This window comes from Chelonia mydas, chromosome 7 (genome assembly GCF_015237465.2).
Source record: "Chelonia mydas isolate rCheMyd1 chromosome 7, rCheMyd1.pri.v2, whole genome shotgun sequence".
NCBI classification, from domain to species: domain Eukaryota; kingdom Metazoa; phylum Chordata; order Testudines; family Cheloniidae; genus Chelonia; species Chelonia mydas.
Genome location: NC_057853.1, coordinates 10,970,041 through 10,993,618, shown reverse-complemented (window position 1 = coordinate 10,993,618; position 23,578 = coordinate 10,970,041). Strand labels below are relative to the sequence as shown.

At 39.3% G+C, this 23,578-nt stretch overlaps 1 protein-coding gene across 3 annotated transcripts in view; it reads left to right on the top strand.

Annotated features, from left to right (window-relative positions):
• The window catches only part of SHQ1 (SHQ1, H/ACA ribonucleoprotein assembly factor), a 96,789-nt gene that overhangs the window by 30,212 nt on the left and 42,999 nt on the right, over nucleotides 1-23,578 (top strand). For all 3 annotated transcript variants that reach the window (XM_037904340.2, XM_043551487.1, XM_043551488.1), the window contains 3 exons: nucleotides 9,907-10,061; nucleotides 11,863-11,916; nucleotides 16,555-16,678. In XM_037904340.2, the coding sequence (XP_037760268.1) occupies nucleotides 9,907-10,061; nucleotides 11,863-11,916; nucleotides 16,555-16,678 (333 nt within the window). The remainder of the gene's footprint in view (nucleotides 1-9,906; nucleotides 10,062-11,862; nucleotides 11,917-16,554; nucleotides 16,679-23,578) is intronic.

The following is a 23,578-nucleotide window of genomic DNA, read 5'->3' as shown; positions in this document are numbered from 1 at the left end:
TCTGATTTTTTTTAAAGAACAGCAACAATTTTTCTTTTTAAAGACTGAACCTTTCCATAAGCGTGTAAATTTCCAAAAAAATATAGCTTGTTCACCTGCACATCTACCAATGTGATATATACCAGCATGTGCCAGCAATGCCCCTCTGCCATGTACATTGGCCAAACCGGACAGTCTCTACGCAAAAGAATAAGTGGACAGAAACCAGATATCAAGAATCGTAACATTCAAAAACCAGTAGGAGAGCACTTCAATCTCCCTGGACACTCAATAACAGACTTCAAAGTCACCGTTCTTCAACAAAAAAAAAAATTAAAAAACAGACTCCAACAAGAAACTGCAGAACTGGAATTAATTTGCAAACTGGACATCATCAAATTAGGCCAGAATGAAGACTGGGAGTGGCTGGGTCACTGCAGAAAAATAATTTTCCCTCTGTTGATACTCTCATCTTCTTGTCAACTGCTGGGAATGGGTACATCCACCTTGATTGAATTGGCCTCGTTAGCACTACAAAAAATAATTTTCCCTCTGTTGATACTCACACCTTCTTGTCAGCTGTTGGGAATGGGCTACATCCACCCTAACTGAATAGGCCTTGTTAGCACTGACCCCCCACTTGGTAAGGCAACTACCATCTTTTCATGTGCTGTATATTTATACCTGCTTACTGTATTTTCCACTCCATGCATCTGGTGAAGTGGATTATAGCCCATGAAAGCTTATGCCCAAATAAATTTGTTAGTCTCTAAGGTGCCACAAGGGCTCCAAATAAATACAGTTACTTGGAGTTTCACAGGTTGACAATGTTGTGGCTGTCCTACTGCCTTCTGAAGTCTTCCTTGGATTCACTGCATAGGTGACGTTAGTGGCACTGATTTGCCCTTCAGCAAATACTTTTCATATGGTGAAAAATTATGATTTATGTACCACCAAAAATTTGCTAGGCTCTTTGCTAATATATTTGAAAAACAAGCTCCTGCTCCCGAAATATTACAGTCTAAAAAGGTGACACAAACATAAAGGAGAAGAAAGGATTATATCTTTTTTGATATATCTTATAGGGAATTACAGGTTTGTTTTTCATGGACCATGGAAAAATAGTTTTGGGGAGGGCTTGAGGAAGAGAGAAGTTGAGATTCAGGGAGGCTCTCCCATGTAATGGCTGCATGGGAGAAGGTGTAGAAATGCTTGTGGGAGAGAGGACAAAGGAAGTAGGGAGGGAGATGGAATTGGTAGGAAACAGGAGAGTGATGAATATTCAGGAATGAGAGGTAGGCATTAGCAGAAACTTGAAATTGAGAACATGGAGTTTGAAATGGATGTGGAGGCATTCAAGGGACTGTAAAGAGAGTGATGTGTTTGGAGCGATGGACAAGGCAGGTGAGTTTGACAGCAGCAAAGATGAGTAAAGATGTTTAACTCAATGCACTTTGTATTTTTTAGGTTTCCAATATGGTATATTGTTGAATATCCGGAGGGCAGAGACTCTTTCTTATTGTCTGTTGTACAGCATCTAGCTCTTTTGGATCCTGAGTGGAGTGTCTGAGCACAGTTGAAATCACAATAATAATAATAATAATGCATATTGCTGTATAATGTCACAGAAGTAGACCCATTTTACAACTGTGTAGACTGACACCAAGAAGGTTAAGGAGTTTGCTCAGTGTCATAAAGTCATTGGCAACACTGGAAGTAGAATTTACAGTGAAACACTCTGACTGTTTGATAGTTATTCACTCCCTTTAAAGGATGTTAAACCATACTGACTCTAATATTAAGAAGCAATTTGAAACACATTCATATATGTTCCTGACAATGTGCAGCCATTCCAAAAAAAACAAAAAAAAACCAAAAAAAACCCCCAAAACCAAACCTTATCTGTGCAGACCTATGTCATTGCTGGTTCCACTACATGTTACCATTGAAGAAAGGGTATTTTTTTAAAAAAAAAGATTAGTTTAATTTAAACAGCTCTTTTTTTAAGGAAATGATCAAGTTGCTCTATAATAGGTGCCTGATAATCTCTTGTAATATGTGTCTTGTTCTGAGTTTGCCATGATAACCTTTATTTTTGTTCTGTCTCTTACATTTTGAGCTTGTGAAAAATGCTCATGTAGTTAAACTGTGGCGATAAAAGATATCATCTGGGCACTGACTAATGTATAAAATATTTTAAATCAAGTTTAAGAATTTGTGTATGTAGAACACAGTAGGTGATAGCTGATGCTACTTTGCAAGAGATTAACCTTAAATACTATGAAAATATTGTTTGACAAAACACATTGATAACACAGAAGCGTGCGTAGCACACATTTAAAGTGGCAGAAGATGTAGTTATGCATTTATTCTGCTAAACTATGCAGAATTTTTTAAAAAGTAGAAAAATAATATGAATAACTAGATAGGTGTTTTCATATGTGAGCAGTCTCAGGCTTGGGTAATTTATAATTCAAAGCCCTTGATAAATGGAAAGATCTTTATTTGTCAACTAGAAGAAATATATTTCCTCCAGGGAGAGATTTTATTAAGGACACCTGGCACTTTGTATCAGCTAAATTAATGAATGTCTCACCACTTTATCCTTGGGGAATTGTTGCAAATCTTCTTTGCCAACCTCTAGTGAGCTTAAATTTTCTCTGTATATATTAGTTCCAGTTGAATATATGTTATAAGATACACACTTGTCCTCTTCAAAACATATACCTCTTCATATATTTCTGTCATTCATGCCCTCTCACTGTTATGGCTTGGGGAGCTTGATCACCTTTTTGCATGGTTTATGTTGCTTTTCACATTAACAGTAAGAGATGTAGTATTCGTTGCACACACACACTTGCCTCCTAAAATCCAGATTTCAGATATAGACTCCAATTAATTTTTATTAGTGGCAAACTTTTAAAAAGTCAGTTTACATTTGCCATTTGTTTGTTACTTTTTCCACTGAGATAGCTAGGAACACGAGGTTTGGATTATTTCTTGTTCCTGATCATGTCTAACTTTGTGGCCAGTAAGCATGTGAATTATTTTCCACTACTAGGGAAACAAACCTGAGTTTGCTTGTAATTTGTGATTCCTCACTCTACAACTGGCCTGTAACAAGAATATAAGACCTATTGCTACTGACATGTAAGGGGGCATCCTTTATTTGTTCAATTAGTGGAGACCTATGATTTTTGGAGGAGGAGGTTCGAGCTAGTATTCCCCATAGTGTGTGTGTTACATTTGATGGCTGACCATGGTGTGTGTATGCATACAGCTGTGCAACTATAGGAGTATAGGAATTACCGGGGTAGACCAGAGCCAACCTGTGGTCCATCTAATCCAGTTACCTCTGTATGACAGTGGGCAGTGCCAGATGCTTCTGAGGGATTGTTTAGCTTCTCTAACATATCATTCTCCTTAATAGCTCTCTTATTGCCAGGTAGCAATCTTCTGTAGACTTTCAGACTCTGATATTGTGATGCTCTGATTGTACATAGGAATCAACCAGATCTGCTGCTTCCTGTTCAGAACCCAGGGATTTATCCCAAATGGCTTCTCTGATCTCCTTAGGGCATATACTCAGGAAATCGTCTTGTTCAAAAGGTCAAATAAATGGTCATAATTCTCAGTCCCTTTGCCCGTTTTCTCATGGAATCTCATATCTTATATACATATTCTCTGTGACTCATCATTCTAAACCTTACTATATACATTTTTGGGCAAATTGAAATATTTGCAATACAGCCCTTTACAATTCACTATATATCGAAGCTTGTTTAGTTTCCATTTAATTAAATACACTTAATGCTTTACCAAAGAGCTTTGCCGCAGCAGGGAGACTTCCGTGTCTTCTGGAATTTTATGTAATTCACACAGTCTCTTGAAAGTAGTGAAATATTCTTTAATACAATGTATCTGTTTGTATACAGGGCTCAGTGCGTCCCAAATGGGTGTTTTTTGGGGAAGATCGATTACTGCTTGAGGATTTTCTGTTTTTAGTTCCCATATACTGAGTTTATGTTGGCATTGCTTCCCTTTCTCTTCTTGCTGTAGTTTGATCTGAAAGGTTTCCAGTTGCAATTTTTCTCTCTCCAGCTATATCCATCCTGGGCTCCATTATAAGCTGGAGGGTCTGTCTCCTCCCATCACTGTAGGCTGTGGAACTGCAGATATGCTTTGGAGAGCCGGGTGCACTCCATGGAGCCTGTCAGACTCCAAGGAGGGTGTTCACCTCATCCAACCTTTTACCTGCAGAGAAGATGCAGAGGTCTGCACAGAACTCTTCTAATTTATTTCTTGTGTATTTGGCATACGTTTCTTTGTTCATACTGCCCTTGCTGCTGTTCTGTTTACCTAATGCTTTCCTTTGTTCTATTTCATTTATCCAAAATAAACAGAAAACAACAAACTGTAACCTTATCTTATTGTTCCCAGCCTTCTCACTCTGAATCACTTAAAAATCTAATTTACCAGTGCTTGAAGTGTGAACTTCAGTCAACCAGCAAGCAGCATGTAAATCCTACAATTGACTGTGTCACTGATATGCTCCTCAGGAGAGTCCAGAACCATAAGCCATCGTCTTACCCTTCCACCTTAGCAAGAATGAGCTTTGCTGAAGATTAGACTGTATCAGCTTCCTCCCACACCAGTCTGTCCGCTTCATCAGCAAACATCTCGAGACTTTGCCAGTCTTAACCTTGACTTGCAGGTAGTACTCGGTGAACCAGTTCCTGAGTTCCCCAGAGATATCTCTCTGTAAGTGTCCAATCCCTCTCACTTTTTAGAGACTAAAACTTAATTTTATGAAGTTACAATTTTTGCCAAAGTGATTTTCTTTCTTACATTAAATTACTAGCATCTCTAACCCTCCAGGCCAGAGGATCCAATGTTCACAGAATCAGAGGGTGCCGTCCCTTTTGTTCCGTAAGTGACAGATAACTAGAATGTCTTTTTTTCTCCCCTTATGTTTCCCAAAGTCCGTTGTCTCTGCCTACAGAGCCAGGAAGACTTCCTGGGGAGTGTGGACTCTGTCCCCCAGTATGCCCACAGTGCTGTTTCCGCTGACACTTATCAGCTTGAATACTTTGTTTACCTTTTATGTAAATGTACTTTCATTGTCCTCTGCCTGTAATCAAGCCAGTCAGACAGGTAAATCCACATTGCGTTGTCTAGGGCAGGCTTGACTTATGCCCTGTCTCCAAAACACATTTTAAGAACATATTTCCAACACATATACATAACTCTTTATGCACAACCCATACATTCATCACGCAATAATATTCATGACCAATGTGTCACCAGCTTTCATAAAAGACCTTATTAGATACACTTTTGTAGTACAATACCATTGTATATAATCAGTTGATTCAGTTGCTTATTCTCTGGGGTTGAGACCCTATGGTCTCCCCTGTGTGTCTGGACCCTGATTGTCACAGATATACTTAACCAAAGACTTGAAAAGATAAGATTTGTTGTTTGCCTTTAGGATACATCTACACAGTTTGTAGCAGACTGCAGCAACAAGTGTCCGAGTCCAGGATCATAGACTCAGACTTGGGTTACCACTCTAACAATAGCTAGACGTTGCAGCTCAGGCTCTGAATCCTAAGGAGGGGGTGGGTTTGCAGCTTGGGCTGGAGCTTGTACTCCAACATCTTCATAGGTGTTGTAAGTGTAGTAGCTCGAGTCTGTTGACCAAGGCTCTGAGACTTGCTGCTGCAGGCCATGTAGACATGTCCTTAGATTCCCTGTTACACTTTCAGCTTTTCTGTCTTCCATTTTGAAATAGTTTGTGCTCTTTTATGTTGGCCTCAGTAGAGTGGAATTTCCATTTATACATGATTCTGCAATAGATCTCAGAATAGCCTCTTACTGAGGTTTCTCTATTGGAAGCTAGTTGAAATTTGAAAGTGACTTGTTTTCCAATTTGATGTTACTGTAAGTGCGGACACCCTGATGCGACAGCTTCTGATATCACAGTAGAGCCCACCCTAGCATAGCAAAATGCAAATGTTTTCATGGTATGTTCTTTCAGAAATCAATTTATTTCAAATGTATTAAAACATTGCACATGGCGGCTTATAGATAAGTTAGTGTAAATGAACCAGATAATTCACTGAAAAAGTCAATAAGAGATTCCGAAACTTACAAAAGATCTCTTTCTAAGTTTTGGAATCTAAATATAAGGAATAGATGCTAAATCATTCTGTACTGATGGAGAATAAGGGTTGAATTACCATCATTCTTGCTAAATTGTCATTTCTCACTAAACCATGGCAACAGAAAGAGATCAACTTTTTCAAGACATAACAAAAGCTTGAATTTCTGGGAATTTGGAACTAAGTTGGCTTCATTCCTAAGAAATGTTTAGTTCACAAAGAAGTTTGCAAAGATCTAAAATCAAAGCATGTAATGCTTATGAAGTAGATGAGACATTGAAGATTTTCAAAAAGAAGCATGTACAGTTTTTTTTTCCATTTGCAGTCTGATGCTTTAAGAGAGTGTGCGTATGTATGTGCTGGAGCCTTTGGTGTCCATTACGTTTGTAACATTTTATGGTATGTTTGGATAAACTCTTGTGCCAAGATCCTGGGATAAAGAAGACTGCACTTCTTATGGAGAAGATTGTAACCATGAGGATGTGGATTGTATAAAAACTGTGAGCAATATTCCAGTGTAAACACACATTTCCTGGATTTACTGGAATTGTTGGAAGAATGTGACATGGTTGTGTTAAAGAGAAGGGGTTTATGCATAAAAGAGAAATTTGTTTACGTGATATAACTATGAGAAATACTCTAATAATTCTAAGGAAATGTACTTAATATTTTCTACATAAGGTAACTGAAGAAAAGACAGTGTGCTAAACAACACACTGCCACACCACCAGCAGCACCACCACTCAAACACTGACATAAAGTTTCTAGATAGTCTTAATGAAAATTTTTAGATCAGGTTCCTGGGCTTCTTAATTTGACTTAAAAGAGATTTCTTGTTGACGTAGCCTGAGGTTTGCACAAGGATCATTTCTGGTCAGTCATCCTATCTCTTCTGTAGTTTAAGGATAATTCCAGGGTCCTTTTGCATTGCATTTAGGCAGTGATCAGAAACATTACCTTTGGGTTCCTTTAAAAAACAAGTCTTGTGAGAGAGTAGAAATTAGCAGACAATTTTCACTTGTATTATTTTATATGTGGGACTGATTTTCTATGTGTACACTAGAGATTGTGCCTCTACAGTCAATTTTGGATTCAGATAGAAATTTTTCCCTGGAAAATCTAACAGCAAAAATCTTTTACTGACGTGTTGAATGGCTAACGTAATATATCAAGTACTGCATTATCTAGGGATTCATCTGTCTGCAGGACCCAGACATGTTCTTAGTATTCTGCACCCGACAGCTAATCAAAACACATGATTTTTACTTGACACTTTAAGAATGCCAGTAGGGCAGTAAATGCGGTTATTCATATCTGTTCTTGGAATAAACCTGAACAGAGGATATGTTGTATTTATTCATATTTATAAAAGTGCCTGTAACAGTGCACTGGTTGCAGAATAATAATTCTATATACAGTCAAAACTCAGTTAAAATGGTCATAAAAGGACCTCCCAACCCATTGAAATAGTCTTCTCCTGATCCCTGCAACACAGATTGGCTTCTCTTCCTGCATTGTGGAAAAGTATGGGAAAATAGCATATTACTGAAGATAATCAAATCTGAGTGGTGTCAGAGCAAAGGCGGAAGTCGGTTCCAACATTCCAGACAGCACCTTGCCACCAGAACATTTTTTGTTTAAACTTAATGGCTGTAAGCTTGAGCATCTCAGAAAGTTGCAACTGCAACATTAATACATAAGGAATAACGTGACTCCTCAAATAGCTGAGACTGAAACAATTTAGTTCTTTAGAACTCAAAATCAACAGCTAAAATGGCAGACCATGCAAATCACGACGCATGAGTGTAATGTATTCCCTACTGATAATATAGTAAGCAGGCAGCCTCTTAGTATGCTTAGAAAGTAGGCAGACTCATTCTCTACCAGCTACAAATTCTAAATGGATTTACAGTACAGCCTCATGTGAAGCACATTGGTGTAATCCAGCCTTAAACTGTAAAGAGACAGTTGGCCCTGGTGATGTCTGTATATGAAAGAAAAGGCCGTGACCTCCTTGACAAGTACAAGTGATGGAAAGAGAGCTTGGTAGCTGCCACTACGTGACATCTGAAAGCAGCTGGGGAACCAAAAAGGCACTCACATTGTGAACGTGAGTCGCAGATGGCAGGCTTGCTCCCTCGTTTAAAGGCGCTAATACAACTGTGGTCAGTTTTGGGGTACTTCTCGTAGTACGTAATAACTTCAGTTTTCCTGCATGCTTACTATTAATTAACTCCAATAACTCAGTCTCTACCACCTAGCCCTTATCTAATTCCAGTCTCCGTGGGCTCTGGATCTGGGTTAATTTTTCAGTTGTGTCAGATGTCTCCAGTGATTTGAAGAGAGAGCAGGGTGTTGACAGCATGCGGAAGGCAGGTATACCATGCCTTCCCATTAAACCCTCCTCACAGCCCCCATAGGGAACAGGAAGAGAGAAAATAGAACCCTGTGTCAGAAAATCCTTGGCTCAGAAGGGCAATTGCCCAGTCCTCTCTTCTGGGTAATGTAAAAAAGAAAGGAGAATAGCTGTTCTAGAGCCAATCCCAGTCTGTTCCTGTGAAGGTTTGAGACATTCAGAGCACCAGTATCAAAAGCAACCAACAGAAAAAAATTAGCATGAACACTGGGGGGTGACAGGCTGAATGAATGGCGAAATGGACTTCAGTGGGGACAGGATTTCACTCTTGATCTTCATTCAGCACTGGGAGGCGATTGTCAGCCAATACAACCAGCACAGCTTCTAAACCTTATCCAGGTCTAAAAATCAAACTTGACTGGGTTCAGAGAGACAGAATTACTCTTGTTTTCGTTCTTTCTCTTATCATTTCTTTATCCTGCCACTGCTCTGGGAATGCTAATATCTAGGTTCCTTGGTAAGAACTTCAGAAATGTTTAGTCACTGTCTTTGGCCCTGATTTTGCATAAAGCTCTGTACAGGTTACCCCTGCAACCTCACTGAGCCCTGGCATTTTCAGAATGGTTCTAACATGGGTCTGCCTAAACAGAGTAACTTGCATGATCGGGGCACTGGCAATCCTAAAAGCCTATGCACTTGTCTACATGGGGAGAAAGCTCACAGTAACAGGTGTGCACTAGTTACTCCACACTAACTCCCTGTGTGGGCACTTTAGTGTCCACTGACAGAGCCTTTGTGCTCACTAGCTTAATGCACTTTGGAAGAGTATTAAGCTAAACCACCTGAGGGCACTCTTAGTGCACAGTAAGAGTGTCCACAGAGGGAGTTAGTGCGGAGTAGCTACTATTGTGCTTTAAATTCACACCCTGGCTTACTGCACATTAACTTCCCTAAGTCGAGTTAATACGTGTTCAATAAAAGATTGATAATAATCAAAGTAAGAATGACTTAGGCTTTTTGTCTCAGAGATATGTAATGTTGTAATGGGCAACTCCCTTACCACTTCAAAAGTTATTTTTCCGCCCTTGGTATCCTGCTGTTAATTGATTTAAACTCGTTCGTCTGACCTCACACTTGGTAAACTGACCCCCATCCTTTCATGTATTTATACCTGCTCCTGTATTTTCACTCCATGCATCCGATGAAGTGGGTTCTAGCCCACAAAAGCTTATGCCCAAATAAATTTGTTAGTCTCTAAGGTGCCATGAGGACTCCTTGTTGTTTTTGCTTTAAATACGTGATTGTTAACCAGTTTGCTTTCATGGGATTGTGGAAGAAGTATATCTCTTTGTAAAAGGAACATTTTGGTTTTTAATTTGTAATCTGTTGTCCTTTTACTTTTTTTAGTCTCCTGGTCAGAAGAAGAGAAAGAGCAGCTGAGAAAATTCACAAATAAATCTTACCTGCTAGATAAAAGAACCCGTCATCAAGTGTATTTCAGTTTAATTGATATCCTTCTGGCATACTGCTATGAAATTTGTATTACTGAAGGAGACAAAAATGTAAGTTTTTTTTTCCTTCATGAAACTTCAGAAGTGGCTCAGCAGCCAGTCTACAAGACATTGCATTGTCTCCTACAAGGCATAGCTTTTAAAGTGGACTTTGTTCCAGAATTTAAAAAGTGAGGACTGAATGTTAAATTTCTAGATTAGCCTAATGGACAGCAGCTTAGAATTGGTATCATTCCAAATGATTTTTATGCTGGTGCGACAGGTCTGAAGCATCACTTAGCTGTGGGAGCGAAAGGGAAAGAGGGTGTGGTGCAGGAGATATAAAAACAAATGAATCACTTCAGGTTATTTCTTGGATCATTGCTATGCTATGATTTGATTATCTAGATAGGGACTACATGTAAGGACAGCTGTTTAATACTGGTTTTTTTATTTTTTTTTCTGGGTAGTTTTATAATAGTTCAAATTGTTTGTTTGTCACAACAGTGTGTGTTTGGTTATGTAAAATGTCATTGTAGGGCGTGTAGGATGAAGGACAGGGTTCTGGAGTTCCACAGAAGCTGCTATTTTGAATTGCTTCTGTTCAGGGACTTCCATAGCTCTGAAGCTTTAAAACAACTGTTTTTTGTTTTAAAATGCCTCTTAGAGCACAGGTATTAGTTATGGGAAACAGTCAGTAAACTAAAGCAAAACTTTTGAAACCTTCAGAGTAGCCACAGAAAACTTTGGCCCCAATTCTGAGTACTCCCTTTCCCCTAGCTCACCACAGGTTGTGGGGCTTGCCCTTCCTCTGTGAAAGAGTAACCATAAGTCTCCCCTTACTTACATTCTGTTTCCCATAGCCTCTGATGGGCCATAGGAAACAGAACAGCCAGAGCACCATGTTCTTCAGCTATGTTCTCTTCCCTTCCCCAAAACACCCTTAGCACACTCCCACCCCCACCCCCCCGGCTCCCCGCCACAGATTGGAAGAGGGGGCAGCATAGAGCTGTACTTTGACCAGGAAGGTGCCCTGCAAACCAGTGTTGATATTCTCTGAGAGCTGTTACTTCCCCTTTTTAAACAATCCTGCTCTCCTGATTAGAGTGAATCCTTAAGAGTAGACATTAGAATTGTGTGCAGAACTTTGCAGGTCTGTACAGTTCAATGGTATAATAATAATACTTATTACTAATATAGCACTTCTATTTTCAGTGTGCTGTACAAACACACACAACTTTATCCTTACAATAACCCTGTTAGGTAAGGTAATAAATATTGCTATGCTAATTTTTTAATGGGGAAACGAAGACATGCAGAAGTTAAATGATTTGTCCAAGGTCACAAATCAAAGTAAAATCAGAGCCAGGATTATAATTCAGGAATTCCTGGCTCCTAGCCCTTCTCATTCCGCTAGAGCATACTACCTTACAAATCCCATGAATCTGCCACAGTTTAAAAAGAACCACACTGTACATGCACTGCTGGATTTAGGTCCCCATTTGGAAGCCAAAAACCTTGAACAGTTTTTAGGAAAAAGAGGCATTTCAGTTTGAGCTGTGTTGATTCACTGGGCAGACATTCAAGGTGCTGTTGCTCGGAGGAAAGTGTATTTATTAAGAGAGAGAATTCCTCTAAAATGCAGTTTTTCTGTGATTGCTGTTGTGTGTGAAAGGCTTTATGCATAAGCTAGATATTCCCAGTTATTTAAATACACACGTCATAAGTATTCTTAACCTTTGCAATGTTAAACATTTAAATGACTACTGGCAGAATATTATTTGAAAATAGTTTGCCTGCAATTTTGAATGTTGAATTAAATAATATTTGCTTTATTCTATTTCCCCCCCCACCCAAAAAAAAAAAAAATCAGGTAGAGTCGTCATGGAATATCAGGAAACTGAGTGCAACTTTGTGCTGGCTCGAGGTAAGGTGAATTTCAAGAACGTTCGTGTTGGTGGTTAAAATACCATTATTACTGTATGTTATGTTCTACTCATTCATAACTATAGATGTATTGAATGTTTTAAATTTCCTTTTGCTTATGTAGTTATTTTAATGAATTACATGTTGTAACTTCCAAAACTGACTACAGAATTATTTAAAGTGGATCTTTTAGGAAGTGCAGTATACGTTTCCAGGCTAAGCTTATTGTAAGTGAGATATTTTTGGACTACACAGATATCTGGTAAAGTTTTGATATCATTGTCACCACCGTGGAGCAAACTGTAATATCCATTAGGTGGAATACTGATGTATATAAAGAACAGCGGTATAGAAAAAGTAAAACAAATACTTTGGCAAGATGTCTGCATCTGATAAGTAAGCCGGAACAAGATCAGGTGCTTTCTCTTGCTCACATGGAGTGGACTGACACTCTGAAGAAGCATTACATATATCATTCTTACCACATAAACTCTTTTCCTTAAATTAATAAAGTTTACTTATCTGGTTGGATGTGGTTTGTGGTATGTCAGTAAGGATATTATAGTAAAGCTATGGTCTGACTAAACTAGGATTTTTCCTGCTGTTATGAAAAAATAGTAGTTTCTTTACCAGCTTGATACTGTAATATAGTAAAATATTTGTCAAGTAGGCATATTAAATGCAACCAAATTTGTAGCACTAGAAAATAATAGTATAAAACTCCAGCTGTTTGAACAAAAGCCAGAGATAATCTTCCTATTTCACTGGCTGAGAGCAGCATTGGATGGTAAGACAGCTGCTGTCAATCAGAATGTTTGAAAAGTATCTTAAAAATTAACTACAAAAACTGGCAAGTGGCTTTATTTTACTGGGCAATTAGTTTTAGAAAGGATTATTCTAATTGTTATCTTTTTCACACTGAGCTCTCTCACCCACAAGCATATTACCTGTTTGAAGGGATACTGACCATGTATTACTTTAAAATGGTTGTGTAGTTCTATCTTCATGTTTCTCTGATTAAATTCTTTGATTTAAAATTGTTTTAAGGCATTAAACTTTATTTCTGTCAAAGAAGGTAATCGTGGCATGGGAAAATGGAAGTAAGAACAAATATAATAAAGAGTACACACAAATTGCAGTATCATGCAAATTCGCTTTAATGACTAGAAGTCCCTTTTTTAATGAATGACTGATGAACGATCAAGATAAAAACATATGGATGAAACGCATTTGTTTTGCTAGAAAATTCTCTCATCCTGAGCACCAGCTGACAGAAAACACAAGATATGAATGTCAAATGTTGTTGTGATACTCAAGTACAAAATCATTATGGATCACTGGGTTTGCAAATTACTAAGGGGCGGATTAATAACTTTACTTTATGACAACACACATATGTCTTTATAAAGTTTTTATATATAACAAAAACATTTAAATATTAAATCAAATAAATGTATACTCTTTAAACAAAGACATGATAGAAGCTAGTGTATTATGTAAGGCGATGCACTATAAAAGGATACTGTCAGAATTGACAGGCCAAGTTATATCTATTTAAAATATTCATATTTTACTTCATCCTGCTTCTGTGATTCCTAAAAACTGGTTTATACCAGCAAACAAGGATTGTAGCACATTTTAAACTGAAACTGTTCTTCTGGGTGATATTATAATAAAAAACCCATAGTAAGGAGTTTCTCCACAATTGTAAGGGCATAAAACTGATGCTGTGTGTCCATTCCACTCTTGTGTGGGGGAAAATTTTAATAATCTGCCTAAACACAAAAATGAGAAAAGCAGAATGAAGAGACTGTCAAAACACATCTGGGCCTACTAGCTCTGACAATGCCCTGTGAATTTAATTTGCTTTTGTATTATTTTTGATATTGTTAAATTAGTACGTTCTTCACATTTTGAAGTGTGAATAATTCATAATGTATTTTTATAATCAGAGTCCCGTGTACTACAAGGCACAATGGGACCAAACTGCACCGATGGTTAAATTCTGCTCAAGCAACTTCTAAATTCTGAGGCAACAATCTCTAAATTCTATAGCAACACTAATTTATTTCATCACCGTGCTATATTCTTCATTTCCCTCTTCCCATCTCCACACAAACACACACAGCTGTGGGTCTGATTTTAAAAAACAAAATAACTACTTCAGGTTAAATTTGTTTCAATATTTTTTACAGTGGTTGCTTTCGAGGATGGTATTTTTTTCCTTGTGCTCTTTCGGAAGCCCAGTTCGGTGCACTGAAACTCAGCTCTTGCAGTGTTTTCTTGATAGCCCAGCTGGGGACCACCTTTGCCATGTGTGGGCAGGGACTGTCATTTATTAGGTGTTTGTACAGTGCCTAGCACAATGGGGAGGTCTAATCTGGCTGTGCCCTTTAGGCACTATGGCAATATAAATGTTATATAATAATAATAATTTGTATCAGGGAAGTCAGACACTTGTAGCCTGCATCAGCTGCTCATCTCCGCAGCTCAATCGGTCTTGACTGTTGCACTGTTTTCCAGGCTTCATAGCTTACACCAGTCTGCACTTTTGGCTTCCTCTTTGGGCTGTAATTGGACTGTAATTCTGGCTCCCCAGTCTTCTGCCACTAGGCATCAAACAACAGTGCAGGGAGTATGCACTGTAATCCATTTAACTTCTCCTTGTGGGGAAGGATGGGAAGCAAGCAGCAACTGCAGCCTGGTTGCAGACAGAAGACAAAATGTTAGGCTCTTGGCTGCAGCAAAACAGCAAATTCCATGACAGAAATAGTAATTTCATGGCATCTTGAAAAATATCCCAAATTCCATAGTTGCAGAATTGCAGAATCCCCATGCCCCTGATTGAGTTTACATCTTTCAGAGCTATTGTTTCAGAGTGTCTGCAGACGTGGGCAGTGGATGCTTACAGTGATTTATCCTTGGTTCATATTTTCAACCATGCTTTTTTTTAACTCCTGTGAACCTTACATAGCCAATACAGCCAAGACTGAGTGAACTGAATTCTATTTCATTTTGTGCATCTTTCAGTAGAATTGTTCCCTGAGTTTCTGTTACACTTGTATAAAGCAGTAGGGTTGGCCAGGTGTGACTGGGGGGCTTATCTGGCCTGTGGAACCTTTATTTCTGGTGAAGATAAAGAGGATAGAAAGAACCCAGCTTAACTGTCTGAGCCAAGACTCTGTTTGTAGGGTTGGCAATTAAAAAAAAAAAAAATAGGGCCTAATCTTGCAAACACTTCCAGTGGTGCACTACTCGTGATAGCAAACACTATTCAGTAGTAAGAGTTTGCAGGGTTTGGGCATTTAGTTCTGTAGTTTTTAACATTTCAATGCCATGTGTGTTACTGTGTAACACTGTAGTTAGGCGCAACTGATGAAGTTATAAATGCAGTGGCAGTCTTAACTCTTGACTTTTTCACAATCATAACTTATTGTAATGAAGAGGTTTTCTTATGGGTGTGCATTTACTGTACAACGTAGCAATTCTTGCCTCAGCCGCAGTCAGCAGTAGACTGTACACCCAGGAAATTCAGTCATCTGGCACCAAGCTGTTAATAACAGTGGCCAGGTCTATACTACAGACTTACATTGGTATAACTACATTGCTCAGGGGTGTGAAAAATCCATCCTGCATCCTGCCGTCAAAGCTCCGTCGGTTAACTATGCCGATGGAGGAGCTGTAAGGGCTTGTCTTCATGTACAGCGCTAATCTGTTATGCAAACCATGTAGAAGCAGAGTGTTTTCATCAATCTGTAAACAATATTGCCTGAGATATAGTTTGTTTGAATGGACTGTCATTTTGCTGTGCATGAAATATGCACACTTTATGACTGTAATGTTAATGACTAACAATATATAAATAATTAAAATATGTATCAATAAACTTAAAATGAAAAAAGTTTGCTATGTTCATATAATATGAACCAAGTGCTGAGTGGTTAGCAATAGTGGTTTTTATTAATTTTAATCAATTGCAAATTCAGGATGAAAAAGGGTGGGTTTTTTTGAAATTCATAAATGGAAAGTTTTATCTTCGAAGAGTGAAAGATGGAAAGGAAATCACTCTTGAGAGACTCTTTAATAACTCACTAATGCCTCTGGCCTAAGTAAATTAGAGGTCTTCTTCCCTCATAAAGGAGGACAATGAGCTGCCTTCCCAGGGGAGATATATTTATCTCTATCTTCCGTATCCATAACTTTGCTAAAAGGCAAAGGCATTTGTCATTTTTAGAGTTCTTGTGTGTGTACACGTGGATTCTGTTATCATATGTTTTTAATTTTTATTTATTCTTAAAAGGCTTTTTATAGCTCTCTTTAATATACATAATGTTAAGGGACAGACATTGCCGTAATGTAAAGAATGGCAAAGACTTCAGTTAAATGTTTTATTGTAATGTGCTCTGAATTCAATATTTTTCAATTAAAAGCCAATAAATTTGTCAGACTTCTATAATTGTACCATGCAAGTTGAAAGTGCTGGGTCTTGTTTCTGTTTAAAATTAACCTATTGTTTCCATAACTGTTAAAACTATAGACCTTTTGTGTGTGTAGCTATAATGTCTTTTAAAAAAAATAAATTACTATGTGCTTTTTTTATTCAAGTAAATTAATTATACAATTTCATTGATGCACTCAGAATTTCACTAGTATTCCTGAGGTCCTGGTATCCTTTGGAAGAAGAGTTTTATGTTATCCGCTCTACAGACATTTCAGATTAGTGACACGAGCCTTCAGTGATACAGTCATGATATTGCAACTAGGTGAGATACTTAATTTTTTACTATATGTGTTAATTAGCCATATACAGTGAAGTTTGACGTACTATATATTTATTTATATGGGGGATGAAGGGGTCTTGTCTACACAGAACATTAGTACACACCAGCCGGGGTGTAAATTCTAGTGTACACCAACGTGTCATGCACTAGCTGTCCGTGTGGATCTTGCTGACACGCACTAAAAGTTCCTTAATGCATGTTGTACTAACGTATTGTTTTATCAGTGACCCAGAAAGGGCTGAAATAACAGCTTCATGATGTGGAAAGCATCAAAATAATGCAGTATGCATCATAAAATGTTGTTTTTTATCACTTTCAAAGTCATAATTATATCTTAGGGGGAAAGGAAGACATCTATAAGCTTGTCTTTTAGTGCACTGCCTCTGCCTTTACCTACGCAAAATCAGACAGTGTTAAATAACCAAATAGTGCTGTGTAAAGAAAACATATAGTAGTGGGATGCCATATGGACAAAACCATTCCTTTTGACCTGAATCCAGTAAAACACTTAAGCACGTGCTTAACTTTTGACAAGTGAGCAGTCTGATTTACTTCATGCTCAATTGTGGCCTTTTCCTAAATGATGACAGATGAAGCTGGAGCATAGTATAATAATATATTTGGAATTTAAAGTTGAATAAAATATTTTGGCAAGGAATTTCATTGCAGCTATGATAGTGTCTGATGTGTTCAGTTTATTGATAACACACAAAATGCATCGCCCAAGCTCTGAGACTTTGTGTACTAGATGTACACCAGTGGTTCTCAATGTACTGGTGACCCCTTTCACATAGCAAGTGTCTGAGTGTGACCCCCCCCTTATAAATTAAAAACACTTTTTAATATATTTAACACTATTATAAATGCTGGAGGTGAAGCGGGGTTTGGGGTGGAGGCTGGCAGCTCGCGACCCCCCATGTAATAACCTCGCGACCCCCTGAGGGGTCCCGACCACCACTTTGAGAACCACTGATGTACACTTTCCAAAGGCACTTAACAGAGCATAACCCTGTGAATGTTAAGGAACAGCTCCTAGGAAACCAGTCCTTTCTACTCATTAAAAAGTAGTTTGTCAGATTTGCCACAAACAATTAACAAGCCTATAGATCAGTCATTAAATGAATTGTTAACCAGTTTTTCAGAAACTATTGCTTTTCCAAAATATTATTCAATTGATGTAATAGAAAAATGTACGTAAAAAGAGAAGAACTGCCAGGAAAACATCTGGACAGGTAGCTCATGAAGGAAAACTGTGAGTGAATTTGTTTTAAATATGTAGAGTTCACTCTCAACATTCACAGTATTGAATTTTTTTTTGAGCTGGTTGGTAAACTAAATGTTCATTTGCATTAATTCATGTTAACATATATATGTTTGGCATAGAGATACACTGAGTTTTTTAGTATACTTCTCTCTGCTTAAATATTCTTGAGATTTTGTCTCTTAGAATTTGATGACTGTATCGGTGCAAACACAAGGGGTTGGTGACATCTTTTATTGTCCTCATATATTCAGTTTCATGCTATCCTTTAAGAGGGAGACAATAAAGTTCAGTTTATTTCTTTAGATGCAAACTCATTTTGCTGGTTGCAGGTATGTGGAAAAATATACAGAATTGTCCCTGGGGAAAGAGCTTAATTTACTTGATTTGATGCCGTAGAGTGGAAAAAAATCAGATTGAGGAAATAAAAACTAGCTGAATGAATTGTATAGTCTCCTGTTACTTTATAAATGTTTTATTTTCAATGCATGAGCCACTGAGCCTGTGAAAAAGTTAGATTACAGTGACTTTATTTCTGTTACATCAAATGATTGATGTAGATTTAGGCCCGAATTATACCCTCCTACACACAACCTCATAGGAGAGGAAAAAGTCCTTGTGAAACTCCATGAGTTTAAAATTGTGGGATTTCTGCTGCAGGCAGTCATAGCAGTGAACTCCTGCAGAGTCCAACAATCTGAGCAAATGCGCTGGCTCTTATGGCACTTATTGTGTTTAATATAATGCAATCTCATAAATATTTATAAGATCATTGTTTTCAATTGTCTTACAGATGTGGGATCTTTTTATATGTTTATTTTAAAATCTGTCCCACTAACTTTTAAGCAATCAGAAAACATCTCTTCAATAAAAGCAGTTTATTAACTGCTCAATATAGTGTAATACCGTAACTTTACAAATAAACTAAATTGTTACAGGTTAATATTTTCATTTATTTAAGACACTTTAAAGTGAATTCCATATACCATGCTTAGACTTGTTTCTGTGATCATTGTATGACTTGGAAAAATTTTGGTGCAGCAAATACCTATGATGAAACAAAGAAAATCTTTAGTTCACAAATGTTTATACTAATCTTGTGCACATTCTTAAACACTTATCATTACTTTCTGAATAGATTGTTTCCTTCTTCAACCTTGATTTGGGTCTTTGCACTGTGCAAAACAATTGAAATTCCCCATGCTTGGTACTTGGTAATCAAGTTGATATTCAGTCCTGTGTTTCCAAACTACAGAATAAAGTTAACTGCAGTAAATGACTTGAAGAATTTGGGGCAAAAACAGTGGCATGGTCTTCATAGGCCATGGAATCTTAGACTTGAGTAAAGAACTGATGTTAGTAAAGGCCAAAAACAAATGTCCTTGGATAGAACTTAGCATTGTGAATTTCATGGTGATGGGCTAGTAAATGAGTTACACTTTCTAGAATAGCTACATTAAGGTTCAAATATTATTTTTATGTGCCTCTTATTTCTTCTTTGAGTATAGTCCCTATAGATGTGCGTCCCTCTGTGCACTCTTGATCGGAGACTGTAAAGTAATATCCACCTGCACAGAACAGTGCCTCGTGCTCTGAATGAGGGCACATCGGGAGGTGTGAGCACACCACCACTCAGTTCCATCTCAGTTGCCTGCAGCTCAGGACAGAATTCTGCTGTCTGCTATATTCGCCTTAACTTGTGAATTCCCTACTCCCATGGGTCCCTTTCATGAAGAACATCCTAGGATTCCCTTGTAGGTACATTGTAGGCCCAAAGATTGACTATCACTGAGTTCCCTTCCCTTATCCCCTTCCTCAGTGGAGTTATTGAAACTTATGGGGCCCTACAGCAACCAACTCTATTGGGGGCCTAAGAGAAAGCACCAGCACCCACTGGTACCATGTCCCCTACCGGCATCTCTAGACTGTCCTGTGCTATGTCACACTTCGGTACCACACACTTCTCTGGTTTGGATGATGTACAGGAGGAACAAGAATCTCAGGTGGAAGAGATTTTACTCCCATCTGTATAATACTCTCTATCTCTGGTTAAGGTAGTAGTGCCACCACTGCCCTCCCACGCTGATGATTTTAAGACCTTCCAGGACCGCAGGAAAAGGCAAGCAGACTCGCTTCAGATCCTGCTGGGGGAAGTGCGAAAGTCTAAGCATTCCCTGGTCGGTACCCTGAACATCAGTCCCCATGGAAAGATTGCCGTCATCTCAGTGAGGTGAATGGGGGAGCTGGCAGTGCTCATGGTGAGTCCATGATGTATCACCTTCTACAAAGACAAGGTTATATTACATCTCCATCCTTGCTTCCTTCCAAAGGTCTCCTTGGAACATAACATTAACCAGGAGATTCGCTATCATTTTTCTATTCAAAACCTCATGCCTTTTGAGAAGAATCAAACCTTCATTCACTGAGTGTTAGGAGGGCCCTTGCTTTCTATGTGGATAGGACTAAATCATTCAGGCCTCTCCAAGACTATTTGTATCAATTGCAGATAGGTTGAAGGGCCATCCGATTTCCGCACATACTAAGTGGGTTTCGGGTTGCATCATCACCTACTATTAAAATGCCAACATGCATCCCACTGCACAGAGCAACAGTGTATTCTAAAACTCAATCCATATCGCCAGGGCTACCCAAGGACATTCCCATAGCAGAAATTGGCAGGACTGCTACTTGGTCTTCTCTCTATACCTTTGACAAACATTTTGCCATCTTACCTGTTTGTAGAGATACCACCACCTTTGGTGATGCAGGCTTTTGAACTATCCTGGACTTACCCACCTCTTCGATGGGTTACTCATTGGGAGTCTCCTATGGTGGAGCACCCACAGGGACATATACTTGAAAAAGGAGGAGAGATTACTTACCTCATAGTAACTTGAGTTCTTTGAGATGTTTTTTACCTGTGGATGTTCCACCTCCCACCCTCCTTTTGCTCTACTGCAGAGGTAGGTTTCAAGGTCAAGAAGGAATTGAGAGACACTCCTTATATGTCCTTGTCAGAGCATGAGGCACTGCTCTGCACACCCGTGGGTCTTTGCAGTCTATGATGGAGAGCACAGATCAGAGTTCAGGAACCTACTTAGGGCACTCATTCTCTGAGGAAAGAATAGACTGAAAGACCTTAATTAACACGCTCTGGAGGGAGTTGTATTTACCTGGCGGGTTGCTGTAATGAATGGACTTGGGTATGGATAGGAGAACAGGCTCCAACGAGTCCCCTTTTCTCTCTCCAAAAATGCAAAAGCAAAGTGGGTTTGTGGGACAAGAAAGCTGTTAGAAATAAAGTATATTGGAGGTGACAGGCAAGAAATGAATATACAAAGCAATTTTTTTTCTTTCAAACTGGAGGAAACTCTGTTGAAGTCCGGAGTGCAACTAAAAGCAAAACATCCAAGGAAGGAGAACAGACACAAACACCCACCAGTGGGAAAAAATATTAATAGGTTAATTTAAGGTGAGATATTTTAATTGAGTTTCTTCTTTGAGTAGTGTTCCTATGGGTTCTCCACATCACGATGTATATCTGCTTGCGCACACTTGATCAGCGATTTTTGCCAGCCATGTCTGTGGGGTCTGCCTTTGCGCCTTGCAAATTCTCATGTTCTGGTACAAGAATATATAGGCAGGGTGGGACTTGCTACCACACTCCAGTTCCTTTTCAACCATCTGTGGCTGGAAACAGCAATGCGGTGTCAGTTAGCTAGATACACAGCTGGCTACCTCTTCCCCTTAAACTTTTATTTGCTTGGTATTTTCTTTATTTTATGGTTTTTTTTAAAGTTTGTGCTTTTTTGGGATGGGATTTCTTTCTTCCCTTTGTCATTTGCCCGATCTGAGCCTTTGGGTTTATTTTTGTCTTGGGCCTTTATCTGTGTCAGATAGTCAAGCTGCCTCGGCTGCCTGGGAGGACTCACATCCCTTTCAAATGTAAGGATATGTCTACACTGGCAAGTTTCTGCGCCACAAGTTATATCACTTTTATTAAAATGCTGGAATTAAACCGCTGTTGCGTGTCCACACTCTGCTCCTTGTGAGACTGGAGCGCATCTACATTAGCAGCTCTTGCAACAGCAAAGACAGCAGTGCATTATGGTAGCTATCCCACTGTGCAACTGGCCGCAGGATGCTTTGGGAAGGGTTTGCAATGCACACACACACACGCCTGCCTCTGTGTTCAAGGGCACGAGCATTCCACATTAATGATTTGCTTTGTGTCCCGAAGCAGATCAGCACAGCACGCAATGGCTGTCAGAAACCGTGCTTTGAAAGGGGAGGGACGCATGTCTCCAGGGCAACTGAGTTCAAAACAGTGAGCAGAGCAGTCACATGAGGCATTATGGGACAGCTCCAGAGGTCAGTTACAGCACAGAAAGCAATCAAGTGTCTACACTGGCAATAGAGCGCTGGAGCCTCTGCGCAAATAGCCTTACGACTCTCATCGCGGTGGTTCTTTTGCAGTGATGCAACTGAGGAGTTTCTGCACACAAAGTGGCTTGGCAGTGTGTACACGTCTGCAGTTTGAGCGCAAAAAGCTGCTTTACTGCATAGAAACTTGCCAGTGTAGACAAGACCTAAGATCTGTTCAGGGTTTAAAAGCAGTTCTAAGAAATTGAGGGAGGACAGACTTAAATGCCTATTGGTTGAGTGAGTGGTCTCTGAGACCCATGGGGTACAGTTCACCCCCCTGTACCTTGGATCCGGTTGCTTACAGACCCCTGGTGACCATGTCTTTTGCAATGGTAGGCAGAGACCCTGAGGGCCCTTCAGAACCATCCAGGCCCTCAAAGAAGAAAAGGCTACATTCTTCAGGACAGGCTAAGAGAAGGAGAAAGTTACCCCTTGTTCTGGATCTCAGGAGACCTTGCATCCTGGTTCTGCCAAGGCTCCCATAATTTCTGGTACTGAAACCAGAGCACCGGCTAAGAAAACCATGCTTCATACTGAAAAGCGATCAGGTAAACAACTTAGAACAGCACTAGCATCAAAGCCACAAGGTCTCTAGAGCCAGGCCAAAATCATTATCAGTGCCATATTCTGTAACCAGATGAGAAGGGCACACCACTTGTCCTTCAGTACCCACTCCAGTCCCACTCAACATAAGAACTCTTGAGGCTTCCTATTGAGAGTCCCTGGTACCATCCAAACTGCTATTCAGTGATGATCTTTGAATCCTGGAAGGACCTGAAATGATTTTACAAACTATTCAACGTTTTCATCTTTCATTGAACACCTGCCTCAGAATCAGAGGGAACAATTTCATGCTCCCATAAGAGAAGGGCAGACAATTGCCAAGATATCTCTTCAGGCCTCTCTCAGTGCCGCTGATACAGCTGCACATTCCATGGGTATGGCAGTAATCATGCCCCAAGCTTCTTGGCTGCCTCTGGCCTCCCCTATGAGGTACAAAGTACTATCAAGGACCTTCTCTTTGAGGGGCCCACGTTATATAGTGACTCTTCATATTCTTACGCTCCCAGGCAACACTACACTCTTTGGGTATCTACAGACCCCAGACAAGGAGAAAATACAGTAGATTGCAGATGCCTCAATGTCTTGCTCAGGCCACTGCCAGCCCTGAACTGTCAGCTGAACTGTCACTCATG